At 52.4% G+C, this 19,786-nt stretch overlaps 1 protein-coding gene across 1 annotated transcript in view; it reads right to left on the bottom strand.

Moving 5' to 3' along the window:
* The window catches only part of LOC140195622 (diacylglycerol O-acyltransferase 1-like), a 126,355-nt gene that overhangs the window by 18,106 nt on the left and 88,463 nt on the right, over positions 1–19,786 (bottom strand). Inside the window, exon 11 of the mRNA XM_072254273.1 lies at positions 2,610–2,651. Within this exon, the coding sequence (XP_072110374.1) occupies positions 2,610–2,651 (42 nt within the window). The remainder of the gene's footprint in view (positions 1–2,609; positions 2,652–19,786) is intronic.

The raw sequence follows: 19,786 nt of genomic DNA, 5'->3' as shown, positions 1-19,786 counted from the left end.
CAAACGTTCACCATCCCTCCTACAGTGGGACAACCAGTACTGTCGGCAATACTGCAGGTGTAGCCGAACCAGAGTTCTATAAAGATCTTACAGAAGGGTAAAAAGCTGGCACAACACATTCTGTACTGTTCCATGCTCTAACCACGGCAGATGGAAAACTGGCTTTGGTTGATGAAATAACAAGCCTGTAATACCATGGGCTCTTAACTTGTTAAGTGGTCTTACATGTGGCACCATGTCAAAGGCCTCCTGAAAATCCAAGTACACAACATCAACCTATTCTCCTTTGTCTATCCTGCTTGATATTTCTTCAAATAATTCCAGCAGGCTTGCCAAGGAAGATTTTCCCTGAGGAAACCATGCTGACTACAGCCTATTTTATCATGTGCCTCCAAGTACCCCAAAACCATATGCTTAACAATTGACTCCAACATCTTCCCACCACTGAGGTCAGACAAACTGGGCAATAATCTTTTTTTCTTCTGCCTCTCTCCCTTCTTGAAGAATGGAGTGATATTGCACATTTTCAGTCTTCTGGAACCATTCCAGAATCTAGTGGTTCTTGAAGATCATTACTAATGCCTCTATAATCTCTTCAGCCACCTCTTTCAGAACCCCCAGGGTGACCACCATTTGGTCCAGGAGACATTTCAGGTACAGCTGATGTTTCAGAGATCCTTCTCTTATGCCGAGTCCCTTCTCCCAGCCTAAATAGTCGACTGCTTATTTCCCAGCCACTCCCCCCTCTCCCTGCCCCACCTCCCAATAGATGCTACCTAAACTGTTAAGTTCCTCCAGCATTTTGTGTGCGTGTTGCTCTGGGTTTCCAGCATTGGCACAATAACTTGTGTTTATGAGCCTTTTGAAAGCGGCTGTAACTATGGCTGATCCGGTTGTTGCAGAGACCGGTCTGGGTCACCGCTCCACTTCAGTGGAGGGAATCCACTGGTGCGGTGAGCTGGCACATTCAGTATTAGAGATGGCACATTCAGTATTAGAGATGGAGTACCAGCCTGGCCCACAACCGCCTACCTCGTACTGCACTGATGGCTAAAGACAAGACGAGCAGCAATGGCATGAGTATCTAGGAAAAATTAAGAAGGTGCCCGATAGCTGTACGTATTCCAAAAACAACAAAATACTCAAATGGCAAAATAGTACAACCATGGATGACAAGGGAAGTCAAAGCTAATGTAAAAGCAAAAGAGAGAGCATACAACAAAGCAAAAATTAGTGAGAAGACAGAGGATTGGGAAGCTTTCAAAAACCTAAAGAGAGCTACGAAAAGAATCATGAGTAGGGAAAAGATGAAATATGAAAGCAAGCTAGCAAACAATAATAAAAGCTTTTTTCAAATATGTAAAAAGTAAAGATGAGAGTGGACATAGGACTGCTAGAAAATGAGGGCGGAGAAATAATAATGGGGGACAAGGAGATAGCTGATGAACTAAATGAGTATTTTGCTTCAGTCTTCACCATGGAAGACACTAGTCGTGTGCCAGATGTAGTAGTGTGTGAAGGAAGAGAAGTGAGTGCAGTTACTATTACAAGGGAGAAGGTGCTCAAAAAGCTAAAAGGCCTAAAGGTACACCAGTCACCCAGACCAGATGAACTGCACCCGAAAGTTCTGAATGAGGCAGTGGTAGAGATTGTGGAGGCACTAGTAATGATCGTTCAAAAATCATTGGACCCTGGCATGGTGCCTGAGAACTGGAAAATTGCAAATGTCATTCCACTGTTTAAGAAAGGAGGAAGGCAGCAGAAAGGAAATTATAGACCAGTTAACCTGACCTCAGTGGTTGGAAAGATGTTGGGAGTCTTATGAGGTTATGGAGTACTTGGTGACACAGGACAAGATAGGACGAAATCAGCATGGTTTCCACAAGGGAAAATCTTGCCTGACGAATCTGTTGGAATTCTTTGAGGAGATTACAAGTAGGATAGGTAAAGGGGATGCAGTGGATGTTGTATATTTGGACTTTCATCAGGTCTCGGCCCGAAACATCGACTGTACCTCTTCCTAGAGATGCTACCTGGCCTGCTGCGTTCCACCAGCAACTTTGATGTGTATTGTGAACAGTTTTGGGTTCCTCATCTCAGAAAAGATGTGCTGGCATTGGAGAGGGTTTCAGAGGAGGTTCACAAGGATGATTCCAGGAATGAAAGGGTTATCATACGAGGAACATTTGATGGCTCTGGCTCTGTACTCGCTGGAATTTAGAAGGATGGGGGGGGAATCTCATTGAAACCTCTTGAATGTTGAAAGACCTGGGCAGAGTAGATGTGGAAAGGATGTTTCCCATGGTGGGATAGAGGGGCGTACATTTAAAGCAGAGATGCGGAGACATTTCTTGAGCCAGAGGGAGGTGAGTTTGTGGAATTTATTACCACAGGCAGCTGGGTGTATTTAAGGCAGAGCTGGACAGGTTCTTGATTGAACACGGCATCAAAGGTTACGGGGAGAAGGCCGGGGAGTGGGGCTGAGGAGGGGAGAAAGAATCAGCCATGATTGAATGGTGGAGCAGACTTAATGGGCCAGATGGTCTAATTCTGCTCCTCTGTCTTATGGTGACCAGGAGGCCCATGTCGGAGAACACTGTATTACTTACTCTGAATGGCTTCATGGAATTCTGTATGGCTGGCACCATCCACTGGTGAAAGAAAAGAAAAAAACTATCAGCAGAGACAGTGTTTCACTGCTGTTATTCAGCAACCTCTAGACACACTTAAACTCAAAATAATGAAACTGTGGAAATATAGTTGTTGTTCCTCTCGACAGCAACCATGTTGTTTCTTTAGCACTTGTCTGCTTTTCATGAGGTCAGGTTGCTAGTTCGATGCTCAATCCAGCACAGAGGGAAAGCTGATTCAAAGGAACCATCTCGATTCGAACCGGGGACCACGCAGCTCGTAGTGCAGTACAGATCCCATTACACTACCGGCTGGCCATAGAGATACAGCACTTAACAAAATTACCAGATCTAAGCAAGGGTAACACAATAACATGTGAAATATCATTTCACAAAACATTTACGTAGAGTTTCATCAGCATAGCAGAGTGGAATTGATTTTCATCATCTACTTCAGACTGCTAGCCACAAGAGTAGTCATCAGCTTGGACATGTAATAATAATGTATTGATCCAGCACCAGAGGGCACAGCTTCAGACTAGAGGGACGTCCATTTAGAACAGAGACAAGTTTCTTTACCAGAGGATGGTGAATCTGTGGTATTCATTGTCACAGGCAGCTGTGGAGGCCAAGTCATTGAGTATATTTAAAGCAGAGGTTGATAGGTTGTTGATTAGTCAGTGTGTAAACGTTATGCGGAGATGGCAGGAGAATGGAGTTTAAGGCAGGAGTCCAAACCCCTTGGTTAATAGGATGGGTCCATGGCAGAGAAAAGGATGGGAAGCTCTGGTTTAGAGGGATAATAAATCAGCCATGCTGGAATGGTGGAGCAGGTTCAATGGGCAGAATGGCCTAATTCTGTCCATCTATTGCCCAATGGTTTTAATGGAAGGCATTCAATGAACTGCCAGACTTCTCTCACCCGGGAAATCTTGAACACTCCTAAAGAAAGTAACAAACAGGAGCGAGACACAGAGCACCTTCAACCAATAAAGGTTATGGCTAATACCTCATGCACCTACACTCTGTGCAAAGATTCAATATGAAAGCAATCCCATAAAGCACAGTGTACAAGTAACTGAGTGTGCTCGTATACACACGACTAGCTTATACACATATACTGATTGTATATACATAAAGTGAGGCTCGGTGTAGCCATCTAAAACCCAGTAGACATCTTATTAAGTGCACAACTACACCAGCTCATTAATGCAAATGAAGGGGGTGGTTAGGGACTGTGGAGAGGAGTGTGTCAGTGTAGGTATGAGGTGTGGAGTGTCAGTGTGAAGTGACAGTGAATGGGGGGGATGAAGGGGGTGCTGAGGGACTGTGGAGAGGAGTGTGTCAGTGTGGGTATGAGGTGTGAAGTGTCAGTGGTGAAGTGCCAGTGAATGGGGGATGAAAGGGGGTGGTGAGGGACTGTGGAGGGGAGTGTGTCAGTGTGGGTATGAGGTGTGGAGTGTCAGTGTGAAGTGACAGTGAATGGAGGGATGAAGGGGGTGGTGATGGACTGTGGAGAGGAGTGTGTCAGTGTGGGTATGAGGTGTGGAGTGTCAGTGTACAGTGAAAGTGAATGGAGGGATGAAGGGGGTGGTGAGGGACTGTGGAGAGTAGTGTGTCAGTGTGGAGTGTCAGTGCGAAGTGACAGTGAATGGGGATGAAGGGGGTGGTGAGGGACTGTGGAGAGGAGTGTGTCAGTGTGGGTATGAGGTGTGGAGTGTCAGTGTAAAGTGACAGTGAATGGGTGATGAAGGGGGTGTTGAGGGACTGTGGAGAGGAGTGTGTCAGTGTGGGTATGAGGTGTGGAATGTCAGTGTACAGTGACAGCGAATGGGGGGATGGAGGGGGTGGTGACGGACTGTGGAGAGGAGTGTGTCAGTGTGGGTATGAGGTGTGGAGTGTCAGTGTAAAGTGACAGTGAATGGGGATGAAGGGGGTGGTGAGGGACTGTGGAGGGGAGTGTATCAGTGTGGGTATGAGGTGTGGAGTGTCAGTGTGAAGTGACAGTGAATGGGGGATGAAGGGGGTGGTGATGGACTGTGGAGAGGACTGTGTTAGTGTGGGTATGAGGTGTGGGGTGTCAGTGTGAAGTGACAGTGAATTGGGGGGATGAAGGAGGTGCTGAGGGACTGTGGAGAGGACTGTGTTAGTGTGGGTATGAGGTGTGGGGTGTCATTGTAAACTGACAGTGAATGGGGGATGAAGGGGGTGGAGAGGAACTGTGGAGAGGAGTGTGTCAGTGTGGGTATGAGGTGTGGAGTGTCAGTGTAAAGTGACAGTGAATGGGGATGAAGGGGGTGGTGAGGGACTGTGGAGGGGAGTGTGTCAGTGTGGGTATGAGGTGTGGAGTGTCAGTGTGAAGTGACAGTGAATGGTTATGAAGGGGGTGGTGAGGGACTGTGGAGAGGAGTGTGTCAGTGTGGGTATGAGGTGTGGAGTGTCGGTGTGAAGTGACAGTGAAGGCGGGTGAAGGGGGTGGTGAGGGACTGTGGAGAGGAGTGTGTCAGTGTGGGTATGAGGTGTGGAGCGTCAGTGTGAAGTGACAGTGAATGGAGGGATGAAGGGGGTGGTGATGGACTGTGGAGAGGAGTGTGTCAGTGTGGGTATGAGGTGTGGAGTGTCAGTGTAAAGTGACAGTGAATGGGGTGATGAAGGGGGTGCTGAGGGACTGTGGAGAGGTGTGTGTCAGTGTGGGTATGAGGTGTGGAGTGTCAGTGTACAGTGAAAGTGAATGGGGGGATGAAGGGGGTGGTGAGGGACTGTGGAGAGGAGTGTGTCAGTGTGGGTATGAGGTGTGGAGTGTCAGTGTGAAGTGACAGTGAATGGGGATGAAGGAGGTGCTGAGGGACTGTGGAGAGGAATGTGTCAGTGTGGCTCTGAGGTGTGGAGTGTCAGTGTGAAGTGACAGTGAATGGGGGGATGAAGTGGGTGGTGATGGACTGTGGAGAGGAGTGTGTCAGTGTGGGTATGAGGTGTGGAGTGTCAGTGTACAGTGAAAGTGAATGGAGGGATGAAGGGGGTGGTGAGGGACTGTGGAGAGTAGTGTGTCAGTGTGGAGTGTCAGTGCGAAGTGACAGTGAATGGGGATGAAGGGGGTGGTGAGGGACTGTGGAGAGGAGTGTGTCAGTGTGGGTATGAGGTGTGGAGTGTCAGTGTAAAGTGACAGTGAATGGGTGATGAAGGGGGTGTTGAGGGACTGTGGAGAGGAGTGTGTCAGTGTGGGTATGAGGTGTGGAATGTCAGTGTACAGTGACAGCGAATGGGGGGATGGAGGGGGTGGTGACGGACTGTGGAGAGGAGTGTGTCAGTGTGGGTATGAGGTGTGGAGTGTCAGTGTAAAGTGACAGTGAATGGGGATGAAGGGGGTGGTGAGGGACTGTGGAGGGGAGTGTATCAGTGTGGGTATGAGGTGTGGAGTGTCAGTGTGAAGTGACAGTGAATGGGGGATGAAGGGGGTGGTGATGGACTGTGGAGAGGACTGTGTTAGTGTGGGTATGAGGTGTGGGGTGTCAGTGTGAAGTGACAGTGAATTGGGGGGATGAAGGAGGTGCTGAGGGACTGTGGAGAGGACTGTGTTAGTGTGGGTATGAGGTGTGGGGTGTCATTGTAAACTGACAGTGAATGGGGGATGAAGGGGGTGGAGAGGAACTGTGGAGAGGAGTGTGTCAGTGTGGGTATGAGGTGTGGAGTGTCAGTGTAAAGTGACAGTGAATGGGGATGAAGGGGGTGGTGAGGGACTGTGGAGGGGAGTGTGTCAGTGTGGGTATGAGGTGTGGAGTGTCAGTGTGAAGTGACAGTGAATGGTTATGAAGGGGGTGGTGAGGGACTGTGGAGAGGAGTGTGTCAGTGTGGGTATGAGGTGTGGAGTGTCGGTGTGAAGTGACAGTGAAGGCGGGTGAAGGGGGTGGTGAGGGACTGTGGAGAGGAGTGTGTCAGTGTGGGTATGAGGTGTGGAGTGTCAGTGTGAAGTGACAGTGAATGGAGGGATGAAGGGGGTGGTGATGGACTGTGGAGAGGAGTGTGTCAGTGTGGGTATGAGGTGTGGAGTGTCAGTGTAAAGTGACAGTGAATGGGGTGATGAAGGGGGTGCTGAGGGACTGTGGAGAGGTGTGTGTCAGTGTGGGTATGAGGTGTGGAGTGTCAGTGTACAGTGAAAGTGAATGGGGGGATGAAGGGGGTGGTGAGGGACTGTGGAGAGGAGTGTGTCAGTGTGGGTATGAGGTGTGGAGTGTCAGTGTGAAGTGACAGTGAATGGGGATGAAGGAGGTGCTGAGGGACTGTGGAGAGGAATGTGTCAGTGTGGCTCTGAGGTGTGGAGTGTCAGTGTGAAGTGACAGTGAATGGGGGGATGAAGTGGGTGGTGATGGACTGTGGAGAGGAGTGTGTCAGTGTGGGTATGAGGTGTGGAGTGTCAGTGTACAGTGAAAGTGAATGGACGGATGAAGGGGGTGGTGAGGGACTGTGGAGAGGAGTATGTCAGTGTGGGCATGAGGTGTGGAGTGTCAGTCTGAAGTGACAGTGAATGGGGATGAAGGGGGTGGTGAGGGACTGTGGAGAGGAGTGTGTCAGTGTGGGTATGAGGTGTGGGGTGTCATTGTAAACTGACAGTGAATGGGGGATGAAGGGGGTGGTGAGGAACTGTGGAGAGGAGTGTGTCAGTGTGGGTATGAGGTGTGGAGTGTCAGTGTAAAGTGACAGTGAATGGGGATGAAGGGGGTGGTGAGGGACTGTGGAGGGGAGTGTGTCAGTGTGGGTATGAGGTGTGGAGTGTCAGTGTGAAGTGACAGTGAATGGTTATGAAGGGGGTGGTGAGGGACTGTGGAGAGGAGTGTGTCAGTGTGGGTATGAGGTGTGGAGTGTCAGTGTGAAGTGACAGTGAAGGCGGGTGAAGGGGGTGGTGAGGGACTGTGGAGAGGAGTGTGTCAGTGTGGGTATGAGGTGTGGAGTGTCAGTGTGAAGTGACAGTGAATGGAGGGATGAAGGGGGTGGTGATGGACTGTGGAGAGGAGTGTGTCAGTGTGGGTATGAGGTGTGGAGTGTCAGTGTAAAGTGACAGTGAATGGGGTGATGAAGGGGGTGCTGAGGGACTGTGGAGAGGTGTGTGTCAGTGTGGGTATGAGGTGTGGAGTGTCAGTGTACAGTGAAAGTGAATGGGGGGATGAAGGGGGTGGTGAGGGACTGTGGAGAGGAGTGTGTCAGTGTGGGTATGAGGTGTGGAGTGTCAGTGTGAAGTGACAGTGAATGGGGATGAAGGAGGTGCTGAGGGACTGTGGAGAGGAATGTGTCAGTGTGGGTCTGAGGTGTGGAGTGTCAGTGTGAAGTGACAGTGAATGGGGGGATGAAGTGGGTGGTGATGGACTGTGGAGAGGAGTGTGTCAGTGTGGGTATGAGGTGTGGAGTGTCAGTGTACAGTGAAAGTGAATGGACGGATGAAGGGGGTGGTGAGGGACTGTGGAGAGGAGTGTGTCAGTGTGGGCATGAGGTGTGGAGTGTCAGTCTGAAGTGACAGTGAATGGGGATGAAGGGGGTGGTGAGGGACTGTGGAGAGGAGTGTGTCAGTGTGGGTATGAGGTGTGGAGTGTCAGTGTAAAGTGACAGTGAATGGGTGATGAAGGGGGTGTTGAGGGACTGTGGAGAGGAGTGTGTCAGTGTGGGTATGAGGTGTGGAGTGTCAGTGTAAAGTGACAGTGAATGGGGATGAAGGGGGTGGTGAGGGACTGTGGAGGGGAGTGTATCAGTGTGGGTATGAGGTGTGGAGTATCAGTGTGAAGTGACAGTGAATGGGGGATGAAGGGGGTGGTGATGGACTGTGGAGAGGAGTGTGTCAGTGTGGCTATGAGGTGTGGAGTGTCAGTGTGAAGTGACTTTGAATGGGGGATGAAGGGGGTGGTGAGGGACTGTGGAGAGGAGTGTGTCAGTGTGGGTATGAGGTGTGGAGTGTCAGTGGTGAAGTGACAGTGAATGGGGATGAAGGGGGTGGTGAGGGACTGTGGAGAGGACTGTGTTAGTGTGGGTATGAGGTGTGGGGTGTCAGTGTAAAGTGACAGTGAATGGGGGATGGAGGGGGTGGTGACAGACTGTGGAGAGGAGTGTGTCAGTGTGGGTATGAGGTGTGGAGTGTCAGTGTGAAGTGACAGTGAATGGGGAGGATGAAGGGGGTGGTGAGGGACTGTGGAGAGGAGTGTGTCAGTGTGGGTATGAGGTGTGGAGTGTCAGTGTGAAGTGACTTTGAATGGGGGATGAAGGGGGTGGTGAGGGACTGTGGAGAGGAGTGTGTCAGTGTGGGTATGAGGTGTGGAGTGTCAGTGTGAAGTGACAGTGAATGGGGATGAAGGGGGTGGTGAGGGACTGTGGAGGGGAGTGTGTCAGTGTGGGTATGAGGTGTGGAGTGTCAGTGTGAAGTGACAGTGAATGGAGGGATGAAGGGGGTGGTGATGGACTGTGGAGAGGAGTGTGTCAGTGTGGGTATGAGGTGTGGAGTGTCAGTGTACAGTGAAAGTGAATGGAGGGATGAAGGGTGTGGTGAGGGACTGTGGAGAGTAGTGTGTCAGTGTGGGTATGAGGTGTGGAGTGTCAGTGTGAAGTGACAGTGAATGGGTGATGAAGGGGGTGTTGAGGGACTGTGGAGAGGAGTGTGTCAGTGTGGGTATGAGGTGTGGAATGTCAGTGTACAGTGACAGCGAATGGGGGGATGGAGGGGGTGGTGACGGACTGTGGAGAGGAGTGTGTCAGTGTGGGTATGAGGTGTGGAGTGTCAGTGTAAAGTGACAGTGAATGGGGATGAAGGGGGTGGTGAGGGACTGTGGAGGGGAGTGTATCAGTGTGGGTATGAGGTGTGGAGTGTCAGTGTGAAGTGACAGTGAATTGGGGGGATGAAGGGGGTGCTGAGGGACTGTGGAGAGGAATGTGTCAGTGTGGGTATGAGGTGTGGAGTGTCAGTGTGAAGTGACAGTGAATGGGGGGATGATGGGGGTGGTGAGGGACTGTGGAGAGGAGTGTGTCAGTGTGGGTATGAGGTGTGGAGTGTCAGTGGTGAAGTGACAGTGAATGGGGGATGAAGGGGGTGGTGATGGACTGTGGAGAGGTGTGTGTCAGTGTGGGTATGAGGTGTGGAGTGTCAGTGTGAAGTGACAGTGAATGGGGGGATGGAGGGGGTGGTGACGGACTGTGGAGAGGAGTGTGTCAGTGTGGGTATGAGGTGTGGAGTGTCAGTGTAAAGTGACAGTGAATGGGGATGAAGGGGGTGGTGAGGGACTGTGGAGGGGAGTGTGTCAGTGTGGGTATGAGGTGTGGAGTGTCAGTGTGAAGTGACAGTGAATGGTTATGAAGGGGGTGGTGAGGGACTGTGGAGAGGAGTGTGTCAGTGTGGGTATGAGGTGTGGAGTGTCAGTGTGAAGTGACAGTGAAGGCGGGTGAAGGGGGTGGTGAGGTACTGTGGAGAGGAGTGTGTCAGTGTGGGTATGAGGTGTGGAGTGTCAGTGTGAAGTGACAGTGAATGGAGGGATGAAGGGGGTGGTGATGGACTGTGGAGAGGAGTGTGTCAGTGTGGGTATGAGGTGTGGAGAGTCAGTGTAAAGTGACAGTGAATGGGGTGATGAAGGGGGTGCTGAGGGACTGTGGAGAGGTGTGTGTCAGTGTGGGTATGAGGTGTGGAGTGTCAGTGTACAGTGAAAGTGAATGGGGGGATGAAGGGGGTGGTGAGGGACTGTGGAGAGGAGTGTGTCAGTGTGGGTATGAGGTGTGGAGTGTCAGTGTGAAGTGACAGTGAATGGGGATGAAGGAGGTGCTGACGGACTGTGGAGAGGAATGTGTCAGTGTGGGTCTGAGGTGTGGAGTGTCAGTGTGAAGTGACAGTGAATGGGGGGATGAAGTGGGTGGTGATGGACTGTGGAGAGGAGTGTGTCAGTGTGGGTATGAGGTGTGGAGTGTCAGTGTAAAGTGACAGTGAATGGGTGATGAAGTGGGTGGTGATGGACTGTGGAGAGGAGTGTGTCAGTGTGGGTATGAGGTGTGGAGTGTCAGTGTACAGTGAAAGTGAATGGACGGATAAAGGGGGTGGTGAGGGACTGTGGAGAGGAGTGTGTCAGTGTGGGTATGAGGTGTGGAGTGTCAGTGTGAAGTGACAGTGAATGGGGATGAAGGGGGTGGTGAGGGACTGTGGAGAGGAGTGTGTCAGTGTGGGTATGAGGTGTGGAGTGTCAGTGTAAAGTGACAGTGAATGGGTGATGAAGGGGGTGTTGAGGGACTGTGGAGAGGAGTGTGTCAGTGTGGGTATGAGGTGTGGAGTGTCAGTGTAAAGTGACAGTGAATGGGGATGAAGGGGGTGGTGAGGGACTGTGGAGGGGAGTGTATCAGTGTGGGTATGAGGTGTGGAGTGTCAGTGTGAAGTGACAGTGAATGGGGGATGAAGGGGGTGGTGATGGACTGTGGAGAGGAGTGTGTCAGTGTGGGTATGAGGTGTGGAGTGTCAGTGGTGAAGTGACAGTGAATGGGGATGAAGGGGGTGGTGAGGGACTGTGGAGAGGACTGTGTTAGTGTGGGTATGAGGTGTGGGGTGTCAGTGTAAAGTGACAGTGAATGGGGGTTGGTGGGGGTGGTGACGGACTGTGGAGAGGAGTGTGTCAGTGTGGGTATGAGGTGTGGAGTGTCAGTGTGAAGTGACAGTGAATGGGGAGGATGAAGGGGGTGGTGAGGGACTGTGGAGAGGAGTGTGTCAGTGTGGGTATGAGGTGTGGAGTGTCAGTGTGAAGTGACTTTGAATGGGGGATGAAGGGGGTGGTGAGGGACTGTGGAGAGGAGTGTGTCAGTGTGGGTATGAGGTGTGGAGTGTCAGTGTGAAGTGACAGTGAATGGGGATGAAGGGGGTGGTGAGGGACTGTGGAGGGGAGTGTGTCAGTGTGGGTATGAGGTGTGGAGTGTCAGTGTGAAGTGACAGTGAATGGAGGGATGAAGGGGGTGGTGATGGACTGTGGAGAGGAGTGTGTCAGTGTGGGTATGAGGTGTGGAGTGTCAGTGTACAGTGAAAGTGAATGGAGGGATGAAGGGGGTGGTGAGGGATTGTGGAGAGTAGTGTGTCAGTGTGGGTATGAGGTGTGGAGTGTCAGTGTGAAGTGACAGTGAATGGGGATGAAGGGGAGGGTGAGGGACTGTGGAGAGGAGTGTGTCAGTGTGGGTATGAGGTGTGGAGTGTCAGTGTAAAGTGACAGTGAATGGGTGATGAAGGTGGTGTTGAGGGACTGTGGAGAGGAGTGTGTCAGTGTGGGTATGAGGTGTGGAATGTCAGTGTACAGTGACAGCGAATGGAGGGATGGAGGGGGTGGTGACGGACTGTGGAGAGGAGTGTGTCAGTGTGGGTATGAGGTGTGGAGTGTCAGTGTAAAGTGACAGTGAATGGGGATGAAGGGGGTGGTGAGGGACTGTGGAGGGGAGTGTATCAGTGTGGGTATGAGGTGTGGAGTGTCAGTGTGAAGTGACAGTGAATTGGGGGGATGAAGGGGGTGCTGAGGGACTGTGGAGAGGAATGTGTCAGTGTGGGTATGAGGTGTGGAGTGTCAGTGGGAAGTGACAGTGAATGGGGGGAAGATGGGGGTGGTGAGGGACTGTGGAGAGGAGTGTGTCAGTGTGGGTATGAGGTGTGGAGTGTCAGTGGTGAAGTGACAGTGAATGGGGGATGAAGGGGGTGGTGATGGACTGTGGAGAGGTGTGTGTCAGTGTGGGTATGAGGTGTGGAGTGTCAGTGTGAAGTGACAGTGAATAGTTATGAAGGGGGTGGTGAGGGACTGTGGAGAGGAGTGTGTCAGTGTGGGTATGAGCTGTGGAGTGTCAGTGTGAAGTGACAGTGAATGGGGATGAAGGAGGTGCTGAGGGAATGTGGAGAGGAATGTGTCAGTGTGGGTCTGAGGTGTGGAGTGTCAGTGTGAAGTGACAGTGAATGGTTATGAAGGGGGTGGTGAGGGACTGTGGAGAGGAGTGTGTCAGTGTGGGTATGAGCTGTGGAGTGTCAGTGTGAAGTGACAGTGAATGGTTATGAAGGGGGTGGTGAGGGACTGTGGAGAGGAGTGTGTCAGTGTGGGTATGAGCTGTGGAGTGTCAGTGTGAAGTGACAGTGAATGGGGATGAAGGAGGTGCTGAGGGACTGTGGAGAGGAATGTGTCAGTGTGGGTCTGAGGTGTGGAGTGTCAGTGTGAAGTGACAGTGAATGGGGGGATGAAGTGGGTGGTGATGGACTGTGGAGAGGAGTGTGTCAGTGTGGGTATGAGGTGTGGAGTGTCAGTGTACAGTGAAAGTGAATGGACGGATCAAGGGGGTGGTGAGGGACTGTGGAGAGGAGTGTGTCAGTGTGGGTATGAGGTGTGGAGTGTCAGTGTGAAGTGATAGTGAATGGGGATGAAGGGGGTGGTGAGGGACTGTGGAGAGGAGTGTGTCAGTGTGGGTATGAGGTGTGGAGTGTCAGTGTAAAGTGACAGTGAATGGGTGATGAAGGGGGTGTTGAGGGACTGTGGAGAGGAGTGTGTCAGTGTGGGTATGAGGTGTGGAGTGTCAGTGTAAAGTGACAGTGAATGGGGATGAAGGGGGTGGTGAGGGACTGTGGAGGGGAGTGTATCAGTGTGGGTATGAGGTGTGGAGTGTCAGTGTGAAGTGACAGTGAATGGGGGATGAAGGGGGTGGTGATGGACTGTGGAGAGGAGTGTGTCAGTGTGGGTCTGAAGTGTGGAGTGTCCGTGGTGAAGTGACAATGAATGGGGATGAAGGGGGTGGTGAGGGACTGTGGAGAGGACTGTGTTAGTGTGGGTATGAGGTGTGGGGTGTCAGTGTAAAGTGACAGTGAATGGGGATGAAGGGGTGGTGAGGGACTGTGGAGAGGAGTGTGTCAGTGTGGGTATGAGGTGTGGAGTGTCAGTGTGAAGTGACAGTGAATGGGGATGAAGGAGGTGCTGAGGGACTGTGGAGAGGAATGTGTAAGTGTGGGTCTGAGGTGTGGAGTGTCAGTGTAAAGTGACAGTGAATGGGGGGATGAAGGGGTGGTGAGGGACTGTGGAGAGGAGTGTGTCAGTGTGGGTATGAGGTGTGGAGTGTCAGTGTGAAGTGACAGTGAATGGGGGATGAAGGAGGTGGTGAGGGACTGTGGAGAGGAGTGTGTCAGTGTGGGTATGAGGTGTGGAGTGTCAGTGTACAGTGAAAGTGAATGGAGGGATGAAGGGGGTGGTGAGGGCCTGTTGAGAGTAGTGTGTCAGTGTGGGTATGAGGTGTGGAGTGTCAGTGTGAAGTGACAGTGAATGGGGATGAAGGGGGTGGTGAGGGACTGTGGAGAGGAGTGTGTCAGTGTGGGTATGAGGTGTGGAGTGTCAGTGTAAAGTGACAGTGAATGGGTGATGAAGCGGGTGTTGAGGGACTGTGGAGAGGAGTGTGTCAGTGTGGGTATGAGGTGTGGAATGTCAGTGTACAGTGACAGCGAATGGGGGGATGGAGGGGGTGGTGACGGACTGTGGAGAGGAGTGTGTCAGTGTGGGTATGAGGTGTGGAGTGTCAGTGTAAAGTGACAGTGAATGGGGATGAAGGGGGTGGTGAGGGACTGTGGAGGGGAGTGTATCAGTGTGGGTATGAGGTGTGGAGTGTCAGTGTGAAGTGACAGTGAATGGGGGATGAAGGGGGTGGTGATGGACTGTGGAGAGGAGTGTGTCAGTGTGGGTATGAGGTGTGGAGTGTCAGTGGTGAAGTGACAGTGAATGGGGATGAAGGGGGTGGTGAGGGACTGTGGAGAGGACTGTGTTAGTGTGGGTATGAGGTGTGGGGTGTCAGTGTGAAGTGACAGTGAATTGGGGGGATGAAGGAGATGCTGAGGGACTGTGGAGAGGACTGTGTTAGTGTGGGTATGAGGTGTGGGGTGTCATTGTAAAGTGACAGTGAATGGGGGATGAAGGGGGTGGTGATGGACTGTGGAGAGGTGTGTGTCAGTGTGGGTATGAGGTGTGGAGTGTCAGTGTACAGTGACAGTGAATGGGGGGATGGAGGGGGTGGTGAGGGACTGTGGAGAGGAGTGTATCAGTGTGGGTATGAGGTGTGGAGTGTCAGTGTGAAGTGACAGTGAATGGGGGATGAAGGGGGTGCTGAGGGACCGTGGTGAGGAGTGTGTCAGTGTGGGTATGAGGTGTGGAGTGTCAGTGTAAAGTGACAGTGAATGGGGGGGATGAAGGGGGTGGTGATGGACTGTGGAGAGGAGTGTGACAGTGTACGTATGAGGTGTGGAGTGTCAGTGTGAAGTGACAGTGAATGGAGGGATGAAGGGGGTGGTGAGGGACTGTGGAGAGGAGTGTGTCAGTGTAGGTATGAGGTGTGGAGTGTCAGTGTAAAGTGACAGTGAATGGGGGGGATGAAGGGGGTGGTGAGGGTCTGTGGAGAGGAGTGTGTCAGTGTGGGTATGAGGTGTGAAGTGACAGTGAATGGGGGGATGAAGGGGATGGTGAGGGGCTGTGGAGAGGAGCGTGTCAGTGTGGGTATGAGGTGTGGAGTGTCAGTGGTGAAGTGACAGTGAATGGGGGATGAAGGGTGTGGTGAGGGACTGTGGAGAGGAGTGTGTCAGTGTGGTTATGAGGTGTGGAGTGTCAGTGGTGAAGTGACAGTGAATGGGGATGAAGGGGGTGGTGAGGGACTGTGGAGAGGAGTGTGTCAGTGTGGGTATGAGGTGTGGAGTGTCAGTGTACAGTGACAGTGAATGGGAGGGTGAAGGGGGTGGTGAGGGACTGTGGAGAGGAGTGTGTCAGTGTAGGTATGAGGTGTGGAGTGTCAGTGTGAAGTGACAGTGAAGGGGGGTGAAGGGGGTGGTGAGGGACTGTGGAGAGGTGTGTGTCAGTGTGGGTATGAGGTGTGGAGTGTCAGTGTGAAGTGACAGTGAATGGGGGATGAAGGGGGTGGTGAGGGACTGTGGAGAGGAGTGTGTCAGTGTGGGTATGAGGTGTGGAGTGTCAGTGTAAAGTGACAGTGAATGGGGGATGAAGGGGGTGGTGAGGGACTGTGGAGAGGAGTGTGTCAGTGTGGGTATGAGGTGTGGAGTGTCAGTGTGAAGTGACAGTGAATGGGGGGATGAAGGGGGTGGTGAGGGGCTGTGGAGAGGAGTGTGTCAGTGTGGGTATGAGGTGTGGAGTGTCAGTGTGAAGTGACAGTGAATGGGGGGATGAAGGGGGTGGTGAGGGGCTGTGGAGAGGAGTGTGTCAGTGTGGGTATGAGGTGTGGAGTGTCAGTGTGAAGTGACAGTGAATTGGGGGGATGAAGGGGGTGGTGAGGGACTGTGGAGAGGAGTGTGTCAGTGTGGGTATGAGGTGTGGAGTGTCAGTGTGAAGTGACAGTGAATGGGGGGATGAAGGGGGTGGTGAGGGGCTGTGGAGAGGAGTGTGTCAGTGTGGGTATGAGGTGTGGAGTGTCAGTGTGAAGTGACAGTGAATTGGGGGGATGAAGGGGGTGGTGAGGGACTGTGGAGAGGAGTGTGTCAGTGTGGGTATGAGGTGTGGAGTGTCAGTGTGAAGTGACAGTGAATGGGGATGAAGGGGTGGTGAGGGACTGTGGAGAGGAGTGTGTCAGTGTGGGTATGGGGTGTGGAGTGTCAGTGTAAAGTGACAGTGAATGGGGGGGATGAAGGGGGTGGTGAGGGACTGTGGAGAGGAATGTGTCAGTGTGGGTACGAGGTGTGGAGTGTCAGTGTGAAGTGACAGTGAATGGGGGGATGAAGGGGGTGGTGAGGGGCTGTGGAGAGGAGTGTGTCAGTGTGGGTATGAGGTGTGGAGTGTCAGTGTGAAGTGACAGTGAATTGGGGGGATGAAGGGGGTGGTGAGGGACTGTGGAGAGGAGTGTGTCAGTGTGGGTATGAGGTGTGGAGTGTCAGTGTGAAGTGACAGTGAATGGGGATGAAGGGGTGGTGAGGGACTGTGGAGAGGAGTGTGTCAGTGTGGGTATGAGGTGTGGAGTGTCAGTGTGGAGTGACAGTGAATGGGGGATGAAGGGGGTGGTGAGGGACTGTGGAGAGGAGTGTGTCAGTGTGGGTATGAGGTGTGGAGTGTCAGTGTGGAGTGACAGTGAATGGGGGGATGAAGGGGGTGGTGAGGGACTGTGGAGAGGAGTGTGTCAGTGTGGGTATGGGGTGTGGAGTGTCAGTGTAAAGTGACAGTGAATGGGGGGGATGAAGGGGGTGGTGAGGGTCTGTGGAGAGGAGTGTGTCAGTGTGGGTATGAGGTGTGAAGTGACAGTGAATGGGGGGATGAAGGGGATGGTGAGGGGCTGTGGAGAGGAGCGTGTCAGTGTGGGTATGAGGTGTGGAGTGTCAGTGGTGAAGTGACAGTGAATGGGGGATGAAGGGTGTGGTGAGGGACTGTGGAGAGGAGTGTGTCAGTGTGGTTATGAGGTGTGGAGTGTCAGTGGTGAAGTGACAGTGAATGGGGATGAAGGGGGTGGTGAGGGACTGTGGAGAGGAGTGTGTCAGTGTGGGTATGAGGTGTGGAGTGTCAGTGTACAGTGACAGTGAATGGGAGGGTGAAGGGGGTGGTGAGGGACTGTGGAGAGGAGTGTGTCAGTGTAGGTATGAGGTGTGGAGTGTCAGTGTGAAGTGACAGTGAAGGGGGGTGAAGGGGGTGGTGAGGGACTGTGGAGAGGTGTGTGTCAGTGTGGGTATGAGGTGTGGAGTGTCAGTGTGAAGTGACAGTGAATGGGGGATGAAGGGGGTGGTGAGGGACTGTGGAGAGGAGTGTGTCAGTGTGGGTATGAGGTGTGGAGTGTCAGTGTAAAGTGACAGTGAATGGGGGATGAAGGGGGTGGTGAGGGACTGTGGAGAGGAGTGTGTCAGTGTGGGTATGAGGTGTGGAGTGTCAGTGTGAAGTGACAGTGAATGGGGGGATGAAGGGGGTGGTGAGGGGCTGTGGAGAGGAGTGTGTCAGTGTGGGTATGAGGTGTGGAGTGTCAGTGTGAAGTGACAGTGAATGGGGGGATGAAGGGGGTGGTGAGGGGCTGTGGAGAGGAGTGTGTCAGTGTGGGTATGAGGTGTGGAGTGTCAGTGTGAAGTGACAGTGAATTGGGGGGATGAAGGGGGTGGTGAGGGACTGTGGAGAGGAGTGTGTCAGTGTGGGTATGAGGTGTGGAGTGTCAGTGTGAAGTGACAGTGAATGGGGGGATGAAGGGGGTGGTGAGGGGCTGTGGAGAGGAGTGTGTCAGTGTGGGTATGAGGTGTGGAGTGTCAGTGTGAAGTGACAGTGAATTGGGGGGATGAAGGGGGTGGTGAGGGACTGTGGAGAGGAGTGTGTCAGTGTGGGTATGAGGTGTGGAGTGTCAGTGTGAAGTGACAGTGAATGGGGATGAAGGGGTGGTGAGGGACTGTGGAGAGGAGTGTGTCAGTGTGGGTATGGGGTGTGGAGTGTCAGTGTAAAGTGACAGTGAATGGGGGGGATGAAGGGGGTGGTGAGGGACTGTGGAGAGGAATGTGTCAGTGTGGGTACGAGGTGTGGAGTGTCAGTGTGAAGTGACAGTGAATGGGGGGATGAAGGGGGTGGTGAGGGGCTGTGGAGAGGAGTGTGTCAGTGTGGGTATGAGGTGTGGAGTGTCAGTGTGAAGTGACAGTGAATTGGGGGGATGAAGGGGGTGGTGAGGGACTGTGGAGAGGAGTGTGTCAGTGTGGGTATGAGGTGTGGAGTGTCAGTGTGAAGTGACAGTGAATGGGGATGAAGGGGTGGTGAGGGACTGTGGAGAGGAGTGTGTCAGTGTGGGTATGAGGTGTGGAGTGTCAGTGTGGAGTGACAGTGAATGGGGGATGAAGGGGGTGGTGAGGGACTGTGGAGAGGAGTGTGTCAGTGTGGGTATGAGGTGTGGAGTGTCAGTGTGGAGTGACAGTGAATGGGGGGATGAAGGGGGTGGTGAGGGACTGTGGAGAGGAGTGTGTCAGTGTGGGTATGGGGTGTGGAGTGTCAGTGTAAAGTGACAGTGAATGGGGGGGATGAAAGGGGTGGTGAGGGACTGTGGAGAGGAGTGTGTCAGTGTGGGTATGAGGTGTGGAGTGTCAGTGTGAAGTGACAGTGAATGGGGATGAAGGGGTGGTGAGGGACTGTGGAGAGGAGTGTGTCAGTGTGGGTATGAGGTGTGGAGTGTCAGTGTGGAGTGACAGTGAATGGGGGATGAAGGGGGTGGTGAGGGACTGTGGAGAGGAGTGTGTCAGTGTGGGTATGAGGTGTGGAGTGTCAGTGTGGAGTGACAGTGAATGGGAGGATGAAGGGGGTGGTGAGGGACTGTGGAGAGGAGTGTGTCAGTGTGGGTATGGGGTGTGGAGTGTCAGTGTAAAGTGACAGTGAATGGGGGGATGAAGGGAGATACAGGTCTGTGGGGGGAAAGCACCTCGTTAACGAAAGAGGTCAGAGGAGAATGGCCAGACTGGTTCAAGCTGAAGAAAGGCAAATGACAACATGTTACAACAGTGGTATGTAGAAGAACATCTCTGAATGAACAGCACATTGAATCTTGAAGTGGACAGGTTACAGCAGAAGACCATGAACATACACTCAGCAGTCACTCATTTAGTGCCTCCTGTACCTAATAACGTAGCCACTGAGTGTAACGTGTGTTAACTTTGTTTCGTTTGTAATGTAGACTGTGCTTGCTAATTTTTATGGCATTGATACCTCAGTATTGACAATAGACTGGACTGGTCAAAGAACGCTGAGGCTGTCTACAAGAAGGGTCAGAGCCGTCTCTATTTCCTGAGGAGACTGAGGTGCTTTAACATCTGTTGGACGATGCTGAAGATGTTCTACGAGTCTGTGGTGGCCAGTGCTATCATGTTTGCTGTTGTGTGCTGGGGCAGCAGGCTGAGGGTAGCAGACACCAACAGAATCAACAAACTCATTCGTAAGGCCAGTGATGTTGTGGGGATGGAACTGGTCTCTCTGACGGCGGTGTCTGAAAAGAGGATGCTGTCTAAGTTGCATGCCATCTTGGACAATGTCTCCCATCCACTACATAATGTACTGGGTGGGCACAGGAGTACATTCAGCCAGAGACTCATTCCACCGAGATGCAACACAGAGCGTCATAGGAAGATATTCCTGCCTGTGGCCATCAAACTTTACAACTCCTTCCTTGGAGGGTCAGACACTCTGAGCCAATCGGCTGGTCCTGGACTTATTTCC

The sequence above is a fragment of the Mobula birostris genome, chromosome 3, assembly GCF_030028105.1.
Source record: "Mobula birostris isolate sMobBir1 chromosome 3, sMobBir1.hap1, whole genome shotgun sequence".
NCBI classification, from domain to species: domain Eukaryota; kingdom Metazoa; phylum Chordata; class Chondrichthyes; order Myliobatiformes; family Myliobatidae; genus Mobula; species Mobula birostris.
Note: the sequence above shows the minus strand (reverse complement) of the source record. Positions and strands in the feature narration are given on the sequence as shown.